Source organism: Eleginops maclovinus, chromosome 17 (genome assembly GCF_036324505.1).
Source record: "Eleginops maclovinus isolate JMC-PN-2008 ecotype Puerto Natales chromosome 17, JC_Emac_rtc_rv5, whole genome shotgun sequence".
Taxonomy (NCBI): domain Eukaryota; kingdom Metazoa; phylum Chordata; class Actinopteri; order Perciformes; family Eleginopidae; genus Eleginops; species Eleginops maclovinus.
The window spans coordinates 9,572,381-9,591,097 of NC_086365.1; the positions used below are offsets into that span (position 1 = coordinate 9,572,381).

General features: G+C 41.2%; 3 protein-coding genes across 4 annotated transcripts; 2 read left to right on the forward strand and 1 right to left on the reverse strand.

Moving 5' to 3' along the window:
• Window positions 1-19: 19 nt before the first annotated feature.
• Window positions 20-9,158, reverse strand: recql (RecQ helicase-like). Of its 2 annotated transcripts, XM_063905371.1 has the most exons (16): window positions 8,768-9,158; window positions 8,048-8,137; window positions 7,364-7,588; window positions 7,110-7,289; window positions 6,911-7,017; window positions 6,619-6,817; window positions 6,328-6,494; window positions 6,055-6,136; window positions 5,800-5,948; window positions 3,345-3,462; window positions 3,115-3,253; window positions 2,934-3,025; window positions 2,634-2,850; window positions 2,417-2,543; window positions 1,573-1,723; window positions 772-1,020 (listed from the first exon to the last, which is right to left on the reverse strand). In XM_063905371.1, the coding sequence occupies exons 2-15, from the start codon at window positions 8,070-8,072 to the stop codon at window positions 1,619-1,621; spliced, it is 1,932 nt and encodes a 643-aa protein (XP_063761441.1). In that variant the 5' UTR covers window positions 8,073-8,137; window positions 8,768-9,158; the 3' UTR covers window positions 772-1,020; window positions 1,573-1,618. The 2 variants fall into 2 exon arrangements, with proteins under 2 accessions (XP_063761440.1, XP_063761441.1); XM_063905370.1 differs by lacking the exon at window positions 1,573-1,723 and having other exon boundaries at window positions 20-1,020; window positions 8,768-9,157.
• A 512-nt stretch (window positions 9,159-9,670) lies between these two features.
• On the forward strand, window positions 9,671-14,243 carry golt1ba (golgi transport 1Ba). The gene is made up of 5 exons (XM_063906026.1): window positions 9,671-9,844; window positions 10,602-10,693; window positions 11,000-11,178; window positions 11,455-11,536; window positions 12,651-14,243. The coding sequence occupies exons 1-5, from the start codon at window positions 9,820-9,822 to the stop codon at window positions 12,687-12,689; spliced, it is 417 nt and encodes a 138-aa protein (XP_063762096.1). The 5' UTR covers window positions 9,671-9,819; the 3' UTR covers window positions 12,690-14,243.
• Window positions 14,244-15,519: 1,276 nt separating this feature from the next.
• Window positions 15,520-18,167, forward strand: spx (spexin hormone). The gene is made up of 6 exons (XM_063905635.1): window positions 15,520-15,609; window positions 16,296-16,385; window positions 16,657-16,714; window positions 17,184-17,246; window positions 17,427-17,513; window positions 17,998-18,167. Exons 1-6 carry the CDS (start codon window positions 15,604-15,606, stop codon window positions 18,060-18,062), a joined length of 369 nt encoding a protein of 122 aa, XP_063761705.1. The 5' UTR covers window positions 15,520-15,603; the 3' UTR covers window positions 18,063-18,167.
• The last annotated feature ends 550 nt before the right edge of the window (window positions 18,168-18,717 follow it).

The window sequence follows — 18,717 nt, forward strand, 5'->3', positions numbered from 1 at the left end:
TCCATGAGGGTTATTCTCCTCAATCGACGTAATTCAAATCATTCCAATTCCCTAAATCCTTTCACTTCCCCAATAATCCTTTCAGACTATTTTGAAGATATTCATCAATTGGCAACAGAGCAGTTGAGGTATGAAATATTGAAAATGTCTACATAAATAAAGGAGATTTAAAGGCAAAGGCACTTATTGTTTTACCGCAGCATCTTTTAATTTCTAAAGCTACATTTTAGTTTCTTAGAAGAAAAAATAACTTTTAGTTGTTGATTTAAATTCATCCTAATATTTCCAAATGAATTATGTGATAGTACCACCAGGTGGCTCTAAAGTCACTCTCATTCATAGTACTTTATTTTACTGTGACAGCAGATGCAAGCTTTGTCTCTAACTACAGTCAACTGCAAAACTGTGATGTCACTGGTGCACCAGTTTCCTCCTGCCACTGACCCTTGTCCACAGGCTGCGGGCCGTCTGAGCGATGGTCCCCCCGCGGGGCAGGCGGAGGCTCCGAAGAGGCTCCCTGATGCACGCCAGCACTCCTGGCTCGGGGGCTTGCCCCAGGTATTCGTGTGAAATGTAGTTTATCCTCCTAAGCTGTTTGCTGTAGTAGTTCCTCAGGTCACAGAGCTCTTCAGCTGCGGTGTCAGAGATGACGGAGGCATGGGATGGAGAGCCCGGGACAGTTTTGGTGGCTGTGTCATCGGCTAGGGATGGTGAAGTAAAATCTTCAGCTGCTGTGTTTGGGCGGGGTTTCCTCCTCGCTCTCTGAGGGGTGGTGGATTTGCGTTTGGAGGGTTTAACTGGAGTTTTCTGACCGTCACTGTTAACGACAATGTTTATTTCAACTTCAATTTCCTGTTGAGGCATGATGGACATGTCCTTCTCTTCCTCTCGCAGGTCTTGTTTCCTGGAAAGGTTGATCTGTGGTTTAAAAAGTTTCTGTTTGGGTTGTTTGGGACAGCTACGATCCACAACAATGGGGTCAAAGATCACATCCATCTCGTCCTCGTTGCCTGATACGTCCTGTAAACCATATGAAACCCTAATGTCAGCGAACAGCAGTAGAAAAGTGATGCCAGTGCAGTCACCATAACATTATCATTACTTATTGTCCTTTTAGACTAAGATGCAATTAATACAAGTATCTTAACATACATGTTGTAGTTTAGCCCACCTCTCCATGTAGTGAGTGAAAATAACATATGTTAGTAGAGCCCATGCGATGAAATGTTAGACAGGTAGTGGAAGCATGCTACATTCTGAGTGAGGACATTAACACCGGAGATTATGGGTAATAGGCTTGGGCGACGTATAAATTCTACAACTGTAAGAGAAAGACGGGATCAATTATGCCCCAAGATGTCAGCAAATAGGGTTATAGGGCTGTCACAACATTTGAAATTCAATTTGCAAATCGAAATACGATAGTATAAAATATATAAATCATATTTTTGGGGTTGAGGTCCAAATAACGTCCTTTTATCGCCCAAGCCTGCTGGTTAGTAACAGTGACATGATACCAGTGCCATGCCAACAGAAGCAGTTGTTAACAGAGTGAAGAATGATGCACTGTACTTTGTCAGCTTGTCTTCTGGACAGGGTACGGGGGGTGGGGGGGGTGTTATGGGAGGTCTGTCTTGACTTTCTTGGACACAGGGGCGTCTCCAGCACTTTGAACTGATCTCTTTCCCTCTTTGGCTTGGCCCTTGCCCCTCACAGCTTTTACCTGCAGGTCATTAACAACAGTCTTTACCTGGGATGATTAAGAGAGCTACAAGGAGTGGACTAAAGAACACTAGAGGGGAGGAGACTACAGTCTGCACACAAAGAACAGAAACCTCCATGTATCCCAGAGGCCCTTTTCATACTCTTTCAGGTCATTTTTTTACACATATCTCTCCAAAATGCAGAACCGCCTGGAGATTTAAAGCGGCATTCACTTACCCATCATAGGAAATCCCTCATATCTCCCCCAAGCTTCAGAGACGTAATAAGCTGTTAGCAGTGGCAATGACATGGTGGTTAAATAGAAAAGCTCTAGAGAGGATATGTCTCGGTGACACTTTACGTTAAAGGAGCCCTATAATGCCCATTTTTCATATTTGTATTCTCTCATACTGAGAATGACACCATTTAAAAAGATCTAATCTATTTTTGTAACCTATTCTAAACAAAGAGAGACTTTTTCAGATACCACTTTGAACTGTTTTAAGAACACAAGGACATAAAATGGAGAACTTACAAACATAGCACAATCTAAAGTGAAAGAAATGTGGAAAAGGTTCAGTTTTATCTTTGGTTAAACAAAAGCACGTCTTACTAACAGCAGCTCAAACTATTTTACAGTATGATGCACTAAAATACTAGACACAGTTTGAAACCTGCATTGTGCTTCATCACTTTGGCAGCATTTACTCACAGCAGATCCAGTCCCTGTCATCCTCATGTTCATCCTGAGTGTGTGTGTTTCGACCTTCAGCAGAGGAGCTTTGCGGCCCAGCTTCAAGTAGAAGTAGGTGGTGTACGGAGTGAAGCTGAAATCCTCTCTGAGGTCGACAGACAGAATTACTTACCAATGTCAGACCGAGACTAAACGTAATTTTCTTAACATATTAATACTGATTTTTCCCTCTTACCTGAGGTATCCCTGCAGCAACAGCCGCACAATCACAGCTTCAGCCTGCGGCCGAGACAGTGTGGTGGTCTGGATCATCTTCCTGCGCTTGGCCGGTCCCTTCCCTGTCCACGCATCCACCAGCTTCAGAGGAGTCAGCTTCTCATCCATTGACGTCGCTAGCTCCACGATCTGCACCAGCTGCTTGGCATGCTCGGTGATGTCGACTGTGGTGTAATCTATAGGGAATAAAGGTCAGGTCAGGTTACAAAATGGCTTTTTAAATCTCCAAAGAGCACGTGAAACATGAAGAAGTAAGCACCTTTTGCATTGCGGCAAGTATCACACATCTGGTTGCATCCCTCATCGTCCCAAACCTCATCGAAATGAACCGCCATGAGAGAGCGCCGACAACTTCAACAACAAACATGACACACATTCAAGTCATCCTGCGTAAGATATCCATTACACCTCATGAAGTAGCGTGTGTTTTGGCGTGCTACCTGTCAAAATTCTGGCAGTAGTCGACCATCTGCAGGAGCTTCTTCTGACCGACGTTCTCCATCACCACCATGGTACTGATCCGGAAGATGTCAGAAAAGCCAAAGTAGGCGATGCAGTCTGCTTGACGGTCGTCTCGGCCTGGAGATACACAGATTTAAATGGATATACAAAAAAAAACCGCGCAATACAAACAAGTATTCTGCCTGTATAAAAGTAGAACAGTGTGTACCTGCGCGTCCGCTCTCTTGGTAGTAGTTCTCGATGGACTTGCTGATAGTGTGGTGGATGACAAACCTGACGTCCGGCTTATCAATGCCCATGCCAAACGCCACCGTGGCTACCACCACCTAGAAGGGCCAAAGCAATCGCATAACATGTTCAAACATTTAGAAAAATGAGCGGGAAATTTGAGCCGTTTAGCTTTCCAACATATCTGGGACCACAACGAGTTGTGAGGAAGCAAACACTCCCTCACTAACATTTGTTTCTTTGTTAAGAAAGGTAGGCAAATGTTCTAGAAGAATTGTCTTTATTTAAGTTTAAGTTCATAATACACATTTACATAGGCAAATAAAGATACTGTGTATTTAGATGTATTTCATTTAAAAAACCACACAATCGCAATATCATTTACCATTTGCTTTGCTCAGACCTGGAGGCCATCTTGTGCTGGTGCACGCCTCCAAGCTGCTGCTTAAATGTATTCTGAGTAGGTGGAGTCTTGGCTGTGGTTGGTCTAAAAAAGTGTGTGCTGTAAGGTGTGTCAATTAAGTTAAAAACTATCCGTTTTGTTAAGATTTCGTCTGTTTTGAATGTACAGTGTTTTGTAAGGTAAAATAATGAATGTACTTAGGCCTTGAGGATTTTGTAATATGTTGAAAACAATGTTTATTTTTGTTTAACTCTTCACTACCCTTTCAGAGCAATGAGCCGATTGGCCAGACTACTTTGGGAAGGCGGGCAATCTGCTATAAATGACTGGGAAGAGAAGGGAGAGGGGGCATTTGTTTCCTGGTTGGTGAAAGAGCAGCACCTGTCGAAAGAGCAATTTATGTTCCTGTAAGTTATGTTCTGGTTCTTGTGAAAGGCTAGGAAATAAAAAGGCCTGGTTTTTGTTGAAAGAAAAGCTTTTTCTTGTCGTGATGTTTTATCACCTGCACCTCACATTGCAACATTTGGTGGCATTTAAAACGCCTGTGAGGAATCTGTGAGAAAACGGATAGAATGACAAGTGTACGTGGAAGACGTCATGTGACAAGGAGCACAACCTTGCCAGATATGGGGGAAGAGAAAAGTCAGATGACAATGGAGGACAAGCCACCACTTGAGGGGGCCATGGCAGCTGAAAGTGAAGAAGATGAGGAAGAGCTGGTGGTTCGCCCCAAAGAGTATGCCGCCCATGCTGGAGGTGAGGATCTCTCTGGACCAAACTTCATTGAACAAATGAGGGAGTTTATGCACAGGTCTAAGCGGACTGAGGCAATACTTTTCGATAAAGCAATTAAGAGGTGATATAGTTTCAAGTTCAATGCGGGACCCTGTTCAACAGTATCCTGATTTAAGTCCTGCTGATATTCCAAGGTTACAGGTTGAAACCTCAACACACCTGCTAAAAGCTGAGCATCCTGAACAGTTTAATCCACTTCAAGCTAGTAGGCCTGTCTCCTCATTACAGTTGCCAATGCAGCCTCGACAGGATGTTACTCCCCCAACGCAGACAGCAAGGCCCTATGCGAGCCAAGAGTACCTGACTTCAATGAAAGTGAAGACCCCGAAAGTTTTTTTGTTCGGTTTGAACGGATGGCTAGAACATGGGGGTGGCAGCCATTTGAGTGGGCAGCCAGAGTAGTGACACTGTTGACAGGAAAGGCTCTTGAGGCCTATGCTGGGATGGATGAGGAACAGTCAGAATCATATGAAGCCATTAAAGCAGCGGTGTTAATGAAGTTCAACGTAAATTAAGAGATTTACAGACAGCGCTTTCGGAGCACTATGGTGCCAGCGGGAGAGACTGTGAGAGAATCTTACCACCGTATTAAGGGGCTTTACAAAAGATGGATGAGACCGAACAGCCGTACTAAGGAGCAGATTGGAGAAACCATTGCTTTGGAGCAGTACCTCCGTGCGTTTCATCCAGACGTCCGCACCTGGGTCAAGGAGCACAACCCCCAGGCAGGAGAAGAAGCAGGAGACCTGGCAGAATGGTATGCAGCAGCCCACAGGGACCCTTCAAAGAAAAGAGTGCCTGTTGGGAAGCCGAGATATGGGGAGGGCAAACCTCACAGTTTGCCGAGTGTGTAAGGCCTGGAAGTAAAAAGGCCTGATTTTTGTCGAAAGAAAACCTTTTCTTGTGGTGATGTTTTATCTACTGCACCTCACATTGCAACACATGTACGAAGCAGCAATCGTTGTTACTTCGACCATGGTTGATGAAGTGTTGATGGTATCTACATGGTGGTGTTTCCCCCCCTCCCCTATTGGCGAGTCTTGAGAGAGTGACGCAAGGCGAAAATGTGCCTCACATTTGGTTTAAAAGCGCCATTAGGTTGCTTCACTTGGATCAGTTATTTTACTGTTATCGTTCCAGTCCCCTTAAACAGCATCGGACCAAGCAAATCAAGGCCTAATTTATTCCCAAAGAAAACCACCCCCAACAAAAATTAATACCAGTAGGTGTGTCATACCTGGATTTTGTTGGCGGTCCATTTGCGGTGAATGCGGGATTTATCACCGGGTTCCATGTGGCTATGGTAGGGAAAGGCCACGATGTCGCTCTTCTGGAGTTCAGACGACACTGACTCTGCATCCTTCTGAGAGAACACGTACACGATTCCTGTGGAGCACAAATCAAACTGATAAAGTACAACTATCCTGTATTTGAATAAACATGTGTATTGACTTTTTAGAATAGCTTTTTGAGTCTTCTTAGGCAGCAGTACCTGACTGATCCTTGTATCTGCTCTTGATCAGCGCAGCAATATCACTTATTGATGCCTCATGGTTAGAATCTTTAATGAGAACCTGAGAAACAAGCAAACTGTTAGTGTCACTGCAGCATTTGCCATCGAGGTGTGAGACTGAGTTGTAAGGCTATGATGTAATGTAGGGCTGAAAATGCAGTACGGTCCTTTATGTTCTGTAAGCCGATGCAGGGCAGTTCAAGTGTTTTCAAAGGGTCTGACAGCTGTGTAAGCAGGTGCCATGGTTCACACCTCGTAGTAAAGATTGGTCCGGTTGAAGGATGCGGTCAGTGTGAATGTCTTTGGCACACACAGGATCTTCTCACAGTCCTGAAGGACGCTGCTGGTTGCTGTGGCTGTGAGCCCGAGCAGGGGCACTTTGGGAAACTGTCTCTTTAAGATGCCTAGCAGTTTATAATCTGCACAGACACACACAACATAATAATAAATACGTATTGTAGAAGAGATTATTTACACACTTTACTGATTAAGATTGCCTTGGAAGGATTATATCCCCTCTTCTGTGTCAAGGAGTCCTCTAACCTGGTCTGAAATCATGTCCCCACTGGCTGCAGCAGTGCACCTCGTCCACAGCGATACGACTCAGCAGGTTTGCGTTGTAGGCTTTCTCCAAACGAGACATGAGCAGCTTGCTCTTGGCAATCTTCTCTGGAGTCACGTACAGCAGCTTGAAAGGGGCCTTTGGATCTGTCATTCCAGCCATGACAGTCTTAGCGTGCTCCTTTTTTTTTTAACAGAAATTAGTGTGAGAATAGATCAACAGACTGAAGGGTACAGTGGGACAAATAAATGGAATACAACCACAATCTGTTACCTTGCTACTGGAGGCATTTAGCATGACAGCTGACACATCGATAGACTTCAGGTACATGATCTGGTCCTCCATCAGGGACAGGAGCGGGGTGACAACAATGGTAAAACCTGACACAAATGTACATGTGATGGGACAACAATAGGAAAGTTGATAAGCAATATAATTATCTCATCTGTGTATCTCTTGTGTGTTTCTGTACCGTTCGAGCAGACTGCTGGCAGCTGGTAGCAGAGGCTTTTTCCCCTTCCTGTGGGCATCACCAGGAACAGATCTTTGCCCGACAGTGTGAGGTTAATGGCCCTCAGCTGCAGTGGTCTGAACTTGGAGAGATGGAACGTGTCCTTCAGGTGCTTCTCCACATTTTTGGACCATGGAAAATCTACCAAACATTAAAAGAGAAGTCAACCCACTACCTTATGGAATCTGAATTGTATAGCCATGAGTGTAGAGTACCTGTGCCATCATATAGCTGCATCTCCTGCTTGCTTATAACTGGAGTGGCTACAGATGACTTTGAGGAAGACGCTGATGGCTGCGCGGCATCACAGGCCTCCTCCAGCTGCTGCAGCAGGGCATTTTTCCGTTCATTCAGCTCAGCCTGCTTGTGCTGGAGGTCTGAGATCTGCAGCTCCACCAACTCCAGCTCTGACTCCACCGAGTCCAGCTCTTCCTGCACGTCTAGCAAGGTACACCAGGAAAACAGTTAATGAGTTGTAGGTAAGTAAACGTGAATGGAAACTAGATAGTTGCAAGCAAAGCAAAGGCAGTCAATTTTACTGTGACAACATATAGACAGATGCCTCATTAGAGTTATCCTGGTAGTGTGAACAGGGAGGTGACTGTCAGGTCTCACACGTGCACAGGTACCAATCCCCTGAGGATCACACTTCCACAGATAATGATCTCATTTAATCTCTCTGTACCTCCCCCCCAGTGTCCCTTCAGGGCTGAGGCAGGGTGTTGTCTTTCAGCGGGCCCCATGAATCCAACATCATCTCATACAAAAACAACTGCAGGATTATCAAAGGAACCGTGTGCGGTTTAGCACAGTTTAGTGTGAGGTTTGTCTAATTTTAAAGGCATATAAACAGATGCAAAGTAGTCGCATACAACCTCCACGGACTGTTTCTGACCTACCATTTGTTCCGCCACCACAATCCATATTTCCCAGACTGATATGGCTCAGAAAGGAGCCTACAAGACTGTCAGAGATGTTGAACAGATTCCCTGTAAGACATAGACCAAAAAAAAAAACAGTTTTAGAATACTATCGTTGTAACATTAAGTTAACTTTTCAAAAACAATTCATCTTCCTGGTTGAGCCATACTGTGGGTACTTTGGGCCTTACTACAGTTAACTCTATCCTTTGCATTTTTGGTGACCCTACATCTATTGATGGATGATGCGAGTAAATATCCCACTGTTGCATTTCTGGTGAACATTTCATTTTGTTAGATATACCTTTTTTCAATGTGTATAGATTTTAAAAGCTCAAATGGTCGTTAAGAGAAACATTGACATTCTGTTTGTGTACCACAGCCAGGCTCATGTATAAAAGACAGTTTAACCAGAACAGTTACTCAAATCCAAGAGTTACATCTACTTACTCAATAGTTACGTTAGCTGGTTAGCTCAAATGCACCTGTCTCATCCATCTCAGCTGTTTAAAGGTTATTTTAACCTTACAGCGACATTACAGAATCCTGTTTAACCCACCTCTCATCTCTCCTGCACCTGCCAGCTTCTCCAGATAACTAAATAAAGCTTTGCCACTCTAAACGTTTTCCCCCCTGTTATGTAGGCAGAAGTAGCTCATATTATTCGTCTGGGAAAAGCAATTAAGTATGACTACTAACCATTCAGCAACTTTCCTCCATGGATGAATAAAGAGCCTTTCTTGTTGGTGAATCCACTTCACGGTTGCTATAGCAGACCGCCTTTGAAAAGTCCTCTTCTTCTCTCGATTTATTGGCGGATCGCAAACATCTTGAAGTGCATACTGCCCCCTGCTGTACATGAGTGTGCACCATCATGTCTTTTTTATTATTTTCCTTCATCACGAATCAGAATCAGAAACAGGTTTGTTGCCAAGTAGGTTTACCCATACTATGTGCCTTGGTGTACATGGTGCATACATAAACACAGTTAAATAAGATAGGCTGTCAGGAGTCTGAACTTTCTTTACTGACTACTGTAAAAGAGAGGAATAACACCACCGTGGACAGTTTAAACTGAGTTCTCTTTATAAACCCAAGGCATACGCATATGTATTGAGAGAAGCAGATCCATGCCAACCTTTTTTTTGTTGTTGCTCCCATTCATTTCTATCAACCAGCATTTACCATCCAGCTCAAACCCAAACCCCACGCATGAGTGTGCTGCATTCAAGACATACGTTCAGTGAAAAATGACATAATCTATTGAAAGTTTAAATGTTTCAAATGTATAGTTAGTATGTATTATAAGCAACCCAATATGTGTGTTGTACTAGCAGAGTAGATGTATCATATATGCACACACTATTGCAAATTATTAGATATAGATCTTCAAAGTGGAGTGTTTTTCATATTTCTTTAAGCGATATAATCATTTTCCATGAGTGTTGCATGCAGAAGGCAGTCATGTCCATAAACTTTATACAATACTGCAAACACACTGTAGCAAAAACTACTTGTACTTTTACTTTCAGAGCTTATCACACTTTGCAACAATATGAACAGCGAGAGTGTCATTGAATGCGACACGCCGCTCTTCCGGAAAATGACATCGCGAGAGGGTGTGTTTCCGGAAGACGTGGCTGTTGCTGCAGTGGCAGCTGTCATCTAAATTGTTCTGAGAAGAGTACTTGAATGTTACTTTAAATATTATCTAGTTATAGTCTATATTCACCTGTATATTCACCGTCAAGATGATTTCGCTAACGGACTCCCAGAGTAAGACTTTTTGATATTTGAGCCTCTATGAATTTAATCTGCAGCTGTGAGTTAACTAGCAATTAGCCTCCAGTGCAAGGAAAGTAAGCTTACATTTTCCCCATGGCATACCATAACCCATGGCCCACAAAGCTAAAAGCTAGCCTACAAGCTCTTAAATTAAAAGTAACAAACGTCCATGTTGTATTTCCCTATCTCTAAGCTTTGACTAGCTTGAAAAGGAAAGTGAACAATGGAGGTGCAGCTCCAGTGAAATGACCACAGGTAGAGGAAGTAGTCAGATCTTGCGCTTGAGTAAAAGTAGAAGTACCAGAGTGTGGGAATACTCGGATACAAGTTAAAGTCCTGCAATCAAAATGTTACTCAAGTCACAGTACCCAAGTATTTGCCTCAAACCATACCTAAATAACCAAAAGCAAAAGTACTCACTATGCAGATATTTTAGAATAATATATAATATATGTTTGTGATTATAATAATGCATTAAAGTGTTAGCTAAGCTGGTAAACGTGCAGCTAGTTTTAATCACCTTGGATACTGCAGGGTGGCTTTGAGTTTTACCCCACACTATTTAAGTATTGAATATAAGTCAAAATCTGCAAAGTAACTAAAGGTAAACCGTCAAACATGCCAAGAAAATGGCCATGGCGTCAAAATTGGCCAATCATATTTTGGCTAAAGGAGTCCAACTCTATGCTTAAGTGACAATATCTGACAGAAGTATGTAATCTTCCTGCCGTGTGTATTTGTCTTGCAGAGATTGGAATGGGATTAACAGGCTTCGGGGTTTTTTTCCTCTTCTTCGGGATGATCCTGTTTTTTGACAAAGCCCTCCTGGCTATTGGAAATGTGAGTGTTTTTGCCTCATTGAACTGATGTTATATGTTGTAGAAACAGTGCATTAAATCCACAGATTGAACCCTTAGTACAACCAAAACTGACATATCCTTATTCTAAGCTCCAAAATCCCTGAATCCTACATCCCTATAATGTGATCCCTTAGCATATCTTTCTTAGATCCTCAATTCCATCCTAAACTAATCTGTCCTCCACTCCACACACTCACTTTGTAAAGTTGACTCTCTGTTTAAATCAAAGTCTCCAAGGCTGGAAGGACCAATATGCCACCACTCTCTTCGCCCCTTTTCTCCGTAGATCCTGTTTGTTGCTGGACTTTCCTTTGTCATCGGGCTGGAGAGGACCTTCCGTTTCTTCTTCCAGAAGCATAAAATGAAAGCCACCAGCTTCTTCCTGGGTGGTGTGCTTGTGGTGCTGATCGGCTGGCCCATCATCGGGGTGGTGCTGGAGATCTACGGCTTTTTCCTCTTGTTTAGGTAAGAGGGAATAAGCTGAGAAATGGGCACGGCATTCTGACATACAGTTTAACATGAACCTCATTTCATTAAGTATCAATACTGTAAACGAACACATAATACACAGGCATTTTAATGTTAAAAGTAAATAATTATTTGGACAGGTGTAGATGTTATGAGTTAATTTAATTGTATTGCATTTCTCTGTTTCATGCAGTTATCTTTATTAGCACTTACTCACTTCTATTTCTTTGCTTTGATCTCTTCCCCTCATTCTTTTGCTCTCCTCACATCCAGGGGTTTCTTCCCAGTTGTAGTGGGCTTCATCAGAAGAATACCAGTCCTCGGATCCATCCTCAACCTTCCCTTCATCAGTTCAGTACGTATTACCCGGCACTGCTGCCACCCTGCAGCTCTGCTCACATGCAGCATGGCTTTTACTGTTTATTATTTAGCCTGTTCAAACAATGCATCGACTAAAGAATAACCAAATTGCCCTGTTAGCTAGATAGTTAAATTAAAAAATGCTGGGAGTTGGTTTGGATTGGTAATCCACTTGAAGGAGGCCTCAAAATCGAGTAAACAAGGCCAGAATGTTGAATTCTGAATTCCCATTTCAGAATTTCAACAACCAAAGGGGAGCTTTGTAAATGACATAACCTCAGGGTTGTCTGGGCATTAACTCTAGGCGTTAAAATGCAGGAGGTCCGCAAAGAGGACTGTTAAACGTACAAACTCCAAGGCCTGTTTGTGGCTGATGCTCCGACTGTGCTACTGTGTGGGAATATTCGTTTTGAGGTGAATGTCTCTCTGTCTGTGTTTTTTATTAAAGCCTTCGTAAGGCTCTGAGGACAATCAGCAGTTGTGGTCAGTCACTGCCGATTTTCCCTTGCATGCTAACAGTTTATTACAATTGTATAATATTCATCAACAAAGTGATAGAAGGGAGAGCTTCTGCTTCTGCTTAGGGAGCTGATAATCCTTGTTTTAACAATATTTGATCTTAATTTAGCTCTAAAGGCACACACGATAGGTAAAACAAGTTTGGCTGAAGTCCAAGTTGTCCTTTTAATGATACATTGAACATAGCACATCAGCAAAGTAGGTGTTGGAAGGTTGATTGCATAGTGACTGTTAACAGGTCCCGTTGTTGCTGGCAAAAGGGATGCAATGATTCACCGCTATCATGGTTCACCCTGATATCAAGGATGACATACCGGGTCAATTTGTGTGAATCATTTCCCATTGGTAATTACGATTGAACCAACAATGGCAGGGGTTTATTCTGTTTGTCCTGTTGACCTGTTGTGTGTCCCTTTAGTCCTGCATGCTTTCCATTATGAAATGATAAGGATAGTGTTGGTGTCACACTAACATTTTCCATTCCTTTGAGCGCTCACAGGTCTGTGTGTCGAATCATGTTTGTTTTTTACACGGGAGAAGCTGAAAAGCAACAAGGTGACACTTAAAACTGTTTCTTTCTTTCCTTTCAGTATGTGGACAAAGTGGGAGAAAGCAACACCATGGTATAACAGAGACTCTTTGTACCCAGAGGAGGCTATTTGAGAACAATAGGTTTTATAAAGCAACACAATATCATCAAATCCCCCCCCCCCACCCCCCCCCCCCTCCTTGAAGCAGGCAAAGACTTTCTGTCTGCAATTTCCTTTGTCAGTGCCACCAATCAAAGGTTCATCAGAGCGTCGTACCACCAGTCTGTTACTAAAAGGTGGAGTTACTAAGGTCACTACAATAAATATTCCAAAAGCCATTGATCCTTTCACTGTTCTGTACATCTGGCACGAAAATGGAAGATGGAAGACTCCCTCAAGGCACCATCGACTCTGTCTACATGACTCTCTTACACTGTGGAAAAAAAACTGTCAAACATGCTGAGATTCCACCAGGATGAGAATTGGACAAACAGCTTGCCATGTTGCAACACTTCTGTTCCTGTGCTTTGACTTTATTTGGACAAAAGTCCTTCTTTTGCAGATTTTCTGTGACATTTTGTCTCTTTTTGTCCCGCAGTTATTTAAATACTAAGTGTGGCCATTGTTATATTTCCGTTTGTTACATGTCATTTCTGATTACGGTTGGCTAATGAGTACTTCAGCTTCAATGATTTTTATTTTAATGATCAGTGCTTTACTTCATCTCTAGTGAGGTGCTATGGCATCATACTAGGATATTTTAGAATTGCTTTGTTACAACTATTAAAGTCTGGACACAACCGAAAGAGGCAACACCCAATTTAAGATGACACGGGGGGGTGAATTTCAACCGGGTGGAGCTAGAGGCTTTGTGATGTAGTGGCTACTCATGAGGCTAGCTAGCAAACTGCTGTAGCTGGTTAGCTAAGGGCTAACATAATAGCTAGCTAGGAACATGCGGTCACAATTGCTAATCTAAGCTAGCCGCTAACTAAGACAAGGTAGCTCCGTTATTAACAGGATAATACTCAGAGTTCAGTTTATTTAAGAAACATATTCCTACCAACCTCTCCTGTCACATAACTGTCTACACACCACTGCTATTAGAGCAGTTTACCCCCCAGTAGCGCAGGGTTGTATGAAAGTGAATCTTTTTTGAATGTTTGCAGACTAAATGCTTCAGGTCAATTTCAACTTAGGTCTTGGTTAAACCAAAACCAAATTTGAATCCCATAATGGATCAAAACATGTAAAAAACTTGTAGATTTCTTTAAGAATTCAGATACGTTATTCCAGTTGTTTAAATCAGTGAATGTTAACAAACAGACTCTTTTAAAACCTGGGAACTTCCACTCTGAAGCACCTTTACGTGCTTATGACCCTACAGACCTTTTATATCTAAATGTTATCAGATCCTAGAGAATCCCTTTTGGGAGTCCTAGCCACATTAATTTGCATCTTCTGTTTTAAAAAAAGGAATTATTCAGCATTGCAGGCATCAGCCACCACAACCCAGGAGCTGAATACATGGACTATTTACCTGTGGGGTTTTTGTGTTCGGAGCATCCAAATTGAAGTTACATGTGAAATGACAATGTATGTATGGCACTTTTGTAAATATACTATGGAAATAAGCTTTCTATCTGCCATCAATCTTGTTTCTGGTTGTTTATTCCTGTTTTGTTGGCGACTACACACACTATACACACACTATGAATCCGATTTTTCAACATTCACATACCCAAAGGTATTTTTGCATATTTCAAACAACACAATTCTCCCCTGTGAGCTTCTTTCTCCTCAACTAAAAAAGCTCTCAATAGTCAGACATAATCTTATTTAAAAAGAGCTCATAGTACCAAATCCCCCGACCACAACGACATTCTTCCAGAAAAAATCCAAAGAAGTTTATAATTGAGGCTGGCTCAGGCCTCCCTCTCTATCTGCATCCATTCCTCTCCTTCATCTGCATGCAAACACGTCCCATAAATGCAGGTTACTATCTCAGCAATCGGGTCATCGTCCCTGGAGTTTTTCCGTCTCTCTTCCTGCAGGTTGCCATGTTTAATGGTTGCACCTGGATCATAAAATGGCTGTTGCCGCGGTCGTGGTTGACGCTTAGGTTATTATTTGTGACACCTGAAAGATGTTTGACATCGTGTTAGATCGATCTTTTTCATGATCAAACAAATACATCTACAGCTATTTAAAGGTATTATAAACTATATTTTGGTAGTTGTCTTTAACACCCATTGTAAAGCATACATAATCTGGATTATGTAGCCTGCATAATCTCCAAGTATTTTACAACAATTCAACAACAATAATCCAATAATACTTTCAAATACGGCGAAAAGGAAACCTAGTTATCCGTCCACCTCTATTTAAATATCTTCAAAGAAATCTAATCAACAATAAAGCTTTAAGTGCATTCTTCAATCGGATATTGTTGACTGTTTGACATCATTGACAGGAAAATGTATTCCCCTGTCTCTCTCGCAATTTCAGATAATTGCATCGGTAATGGAAAGTGTGGCCTTTTGATTCATAAATCCCACACTCTCTCCTTCCTGCTCCAGTGAGCAAGGTGCAAACATATCAATACAAACACAGAGGGGGGACATATTAGTGATTACTCATTCTCATTTTGACTGGGACTTCATCACCCAGGACTAATTCACATTTGTCAATAACAGCATGCAGCTCCAACGTGTGTAATTTTGACATAGAGGAACTGACGTGAGTATGGCAGCTGTTTTAATGCATAAGTATTAACAAGGCTCTCTAGTTCTCAATGAAAGGAGATGAATCGATGGATGGCTGCATTCATTCACTCTCTTCACCGCCCCCGTTACAACAAATTGGCGTGACCTATGGCTGCGGGCATCGTGAAGGAGCGTGGTGAAGGGGGGGATATAAATACAGGGAGAGGGGTACCAGCCTGCATGTATCCTGAACCTTTGACTGCCTCATCCTCTCTGCTGGACACAAGGCTGCAAACACCTCTGACACCATGAAGGTAAGTACAATGCACGGAAAAGGTTTTGCTTTAATTTCGTGTTAAACTAAAGAAACGTTGACTTTTATTAAATGTATTATGGCAACTGATTTCACATAACTGTATTAGGTTAGTTGAAAGCAAAAATATTTGTTATTTTAACTTGATATTATTGCTTTCAACTAACCTAATACAGTTATGTGAATTCAGTTGCCATAATACATTTAATTAAAGTCAACGTTTCAGTTTTTTCAGTGTGGACTTTTTTCCTAGACTGAGTTGAAGAATGTGAAAACTTTGATTGATTTATTAATATCGGCAGTTCTCAGGAGCCCATAAATGTCCGGCATTTCAAGCATAATTTGACAGCTGAGGAAGTAATTTCATCTGTTCGGCAGTGTAGCCCACTAGACGAGACTAAACTGTGACCGTTATTTGTTTCTATATTTAAGTGGGTGTAAGGCGTGTATGGATGTATATGTACACGTCTTTGTATATATTTTTATTCTCTGGGATGGTGAGAAACTGAATTTCGATCCTGCTGACTGTCTGACACAAATAGAGGAATTGAAGTTGACTTTGATGCTATTTTACTTTCCAGTTTACTCAATGAATGTTTCCCGCTCAAATGGCACATGCTAGCTCAACTCTCCCTGATTTTGCTGTGTTACAAATTATGAATTCCCATTTTTCTTTGTTTTCCACAGGGTTTGAGGACCATCACTCTGACATATGTTGGCTTACTCACCCTTTTACTGCTGGCATCATTTATCTCGCAGTCGTGGGGCGCACCAAAGGTAAACCAATTATGTTTATAATTATTGACCGTAATGGTATCACTCAATAGTGGACAGAAGGGTTGGGGAGTAACACGATCATTGAAAATGGTAATCAGGATACTTTTGTTTTTTCTATTTTGATACTCAAACTACGTTACTGATTACACTTTTTTATATGTAACTGGTTATTGTAATGGATTACATTTTAAAAAGTAACCTATCCCAACCCTGGGTATAAAGCAAAAAGCATCAGATGTATGCAGCTTTAATATGTGTTTCTTCATCAAAGGGCTCTTTCCAACGAAGAAACTGGACCCCGCAGGCTATGCTGTACCTTAAGGGCACTCGTATGTATTAACCTATTGATCCTATGTCTGTATGGAGACCCAAAGTGTTCAATATTAGACAAATAATGTTAACAATCACCCATATTAAAAGATACAGACACCCCTACAATCAGGGAATTGTATTTTGAAAGGACTGTTTTACAATTCTGTGTTGTTCATTCATTGCCAGTATTTTTATTTATCCATTAATCATGAACACAAGGCAGTCAGTGTATTTGACTTTGAGATGAAATATGAATAAATACAAATAATTTGTTGTCATACTATTTACTTTAAGAAAAAGTGAACTGAACAGACTTTGAAAAACATAATGAAGATTTCCGCATAAGTAGGTTATACTGTAAAATGTGTATGTTTATTCATCTTGTGAATTTATTTGACAATGATCTTACTCTATCTTTAGATAAGTAATATTTCTACTTTTATTCCCGTGTGTTGGATTCATTTTTATCTTTTTTTTAATTTCCAGAGGGACGAAGGTTCATCTCAGAGGATCATAAAGAAGGAGATGTCTATGACACATTACACTTAGGTAGGTAGAATTTCACTAACCAGAATGGTAAGTTTTACTCTAAAACCCCTTTGTTATTTTATGGGAAATGGAAGAACGTTTCCCCAAGAGCTTCCAAAAATTGTCTAAGACTAGAATCCCTTATTGGCCCATAAAGCGGGTAGATAATCTTTGTTTGGTGTCTTTTTTTTCCCCCGTCAGAGACCCGCAGTCAGAACACAGAGAATCTGAGCGTGGACCAGGCAGCAGCCGTCCTGCTCAACTTCCTGCAGCAGACCAGAGAGGGAGGTGAGAGCAAGATCTGTTCAAGCTAACATATAGCAGCTTGATTCATTTCTGCAGGTCGCGCATGAGGGGAATAATCAGTTACTGAAGAGGAAGAAGACAAAGTGAATACATGTTTATCTAGCAATTAGCACTTTATGATTAAAACACTTCACCTACTTATTATCACTACCAGCTTTAGTTAGTTAGTAGTGAATATCATTTTATCTTTTGGGAGAAAAGGCAACATTGATTCTGTTCTTTATTTTTCTTAAATTACTAGTTGAAAAAGCTTTTAGACACAGGTGGATTCCTCACACTAAAGCATCCATTTCAAGGATCTTCCAATACTTGGGTTTTATTGATGAAATTCAAGAAAATTAAGGTAAAAGGACAAGGTCTTTTACGGGTTTTAGATGGAAGATTCTATGTCTTCTACAAAAAAAACATATGTATTGTATATTGCTATCCCACAATTTACTGTTCATCTTCTCTTTTTCTCATCCAGCTAAGGAAAACCCAAATGAAGTCTATTTCCAGGAGCTGCCGGTGTGGAAGAGAGAATACTTTTGATCGTCTTTCATACATTTCTAAAGCTGCCAGACAACACTTCTTTCATTTTGAATCTACAGTGTTCAGTTCTGTGTAAAATTCCAGTTGTTTTGTAAATATGAATGATCTGACCATGTTTAAAATGTGATGTTTTAATAAAAGGACTTTGAATCCGTAGCACTATTGGTCTGATATTGTCCAAATGTTTTAAACTTCCATGTTTGAATATTCAAGGTATATCTTAAGAACCAGTATGATCCCAACATCTCATAAACATACAGTATTTATGATAACAAGTATCAAGTATACAAATGAATCAACGTGTTATTATTGCCATGTAAATGAAGGACGTAACCAAAGGGCGAGTTGATTTTTTAAGGATCTGTTTGTTATTTTGTAGCTCAGATTTGATTGTCAAAAACTTGCCACTTCTCTGAAAACATGTGAGAGACAACAGGATTAGAATGTAAAGAAAACACACGTTAAATGTATAAATACGTCCGGCTATACAGATACCATACACCTTATGGACATTTATGTACCCCGGTCCACACACACAGCAGATCGAATCATCAGGGCTGGACTTGTTTTGTTGAGTATTTCAGGAATGTAACATACTTAATATTGCTTTTTCACATACAGTATATTTGGCTAAAGATAACTGAATAAACAACAA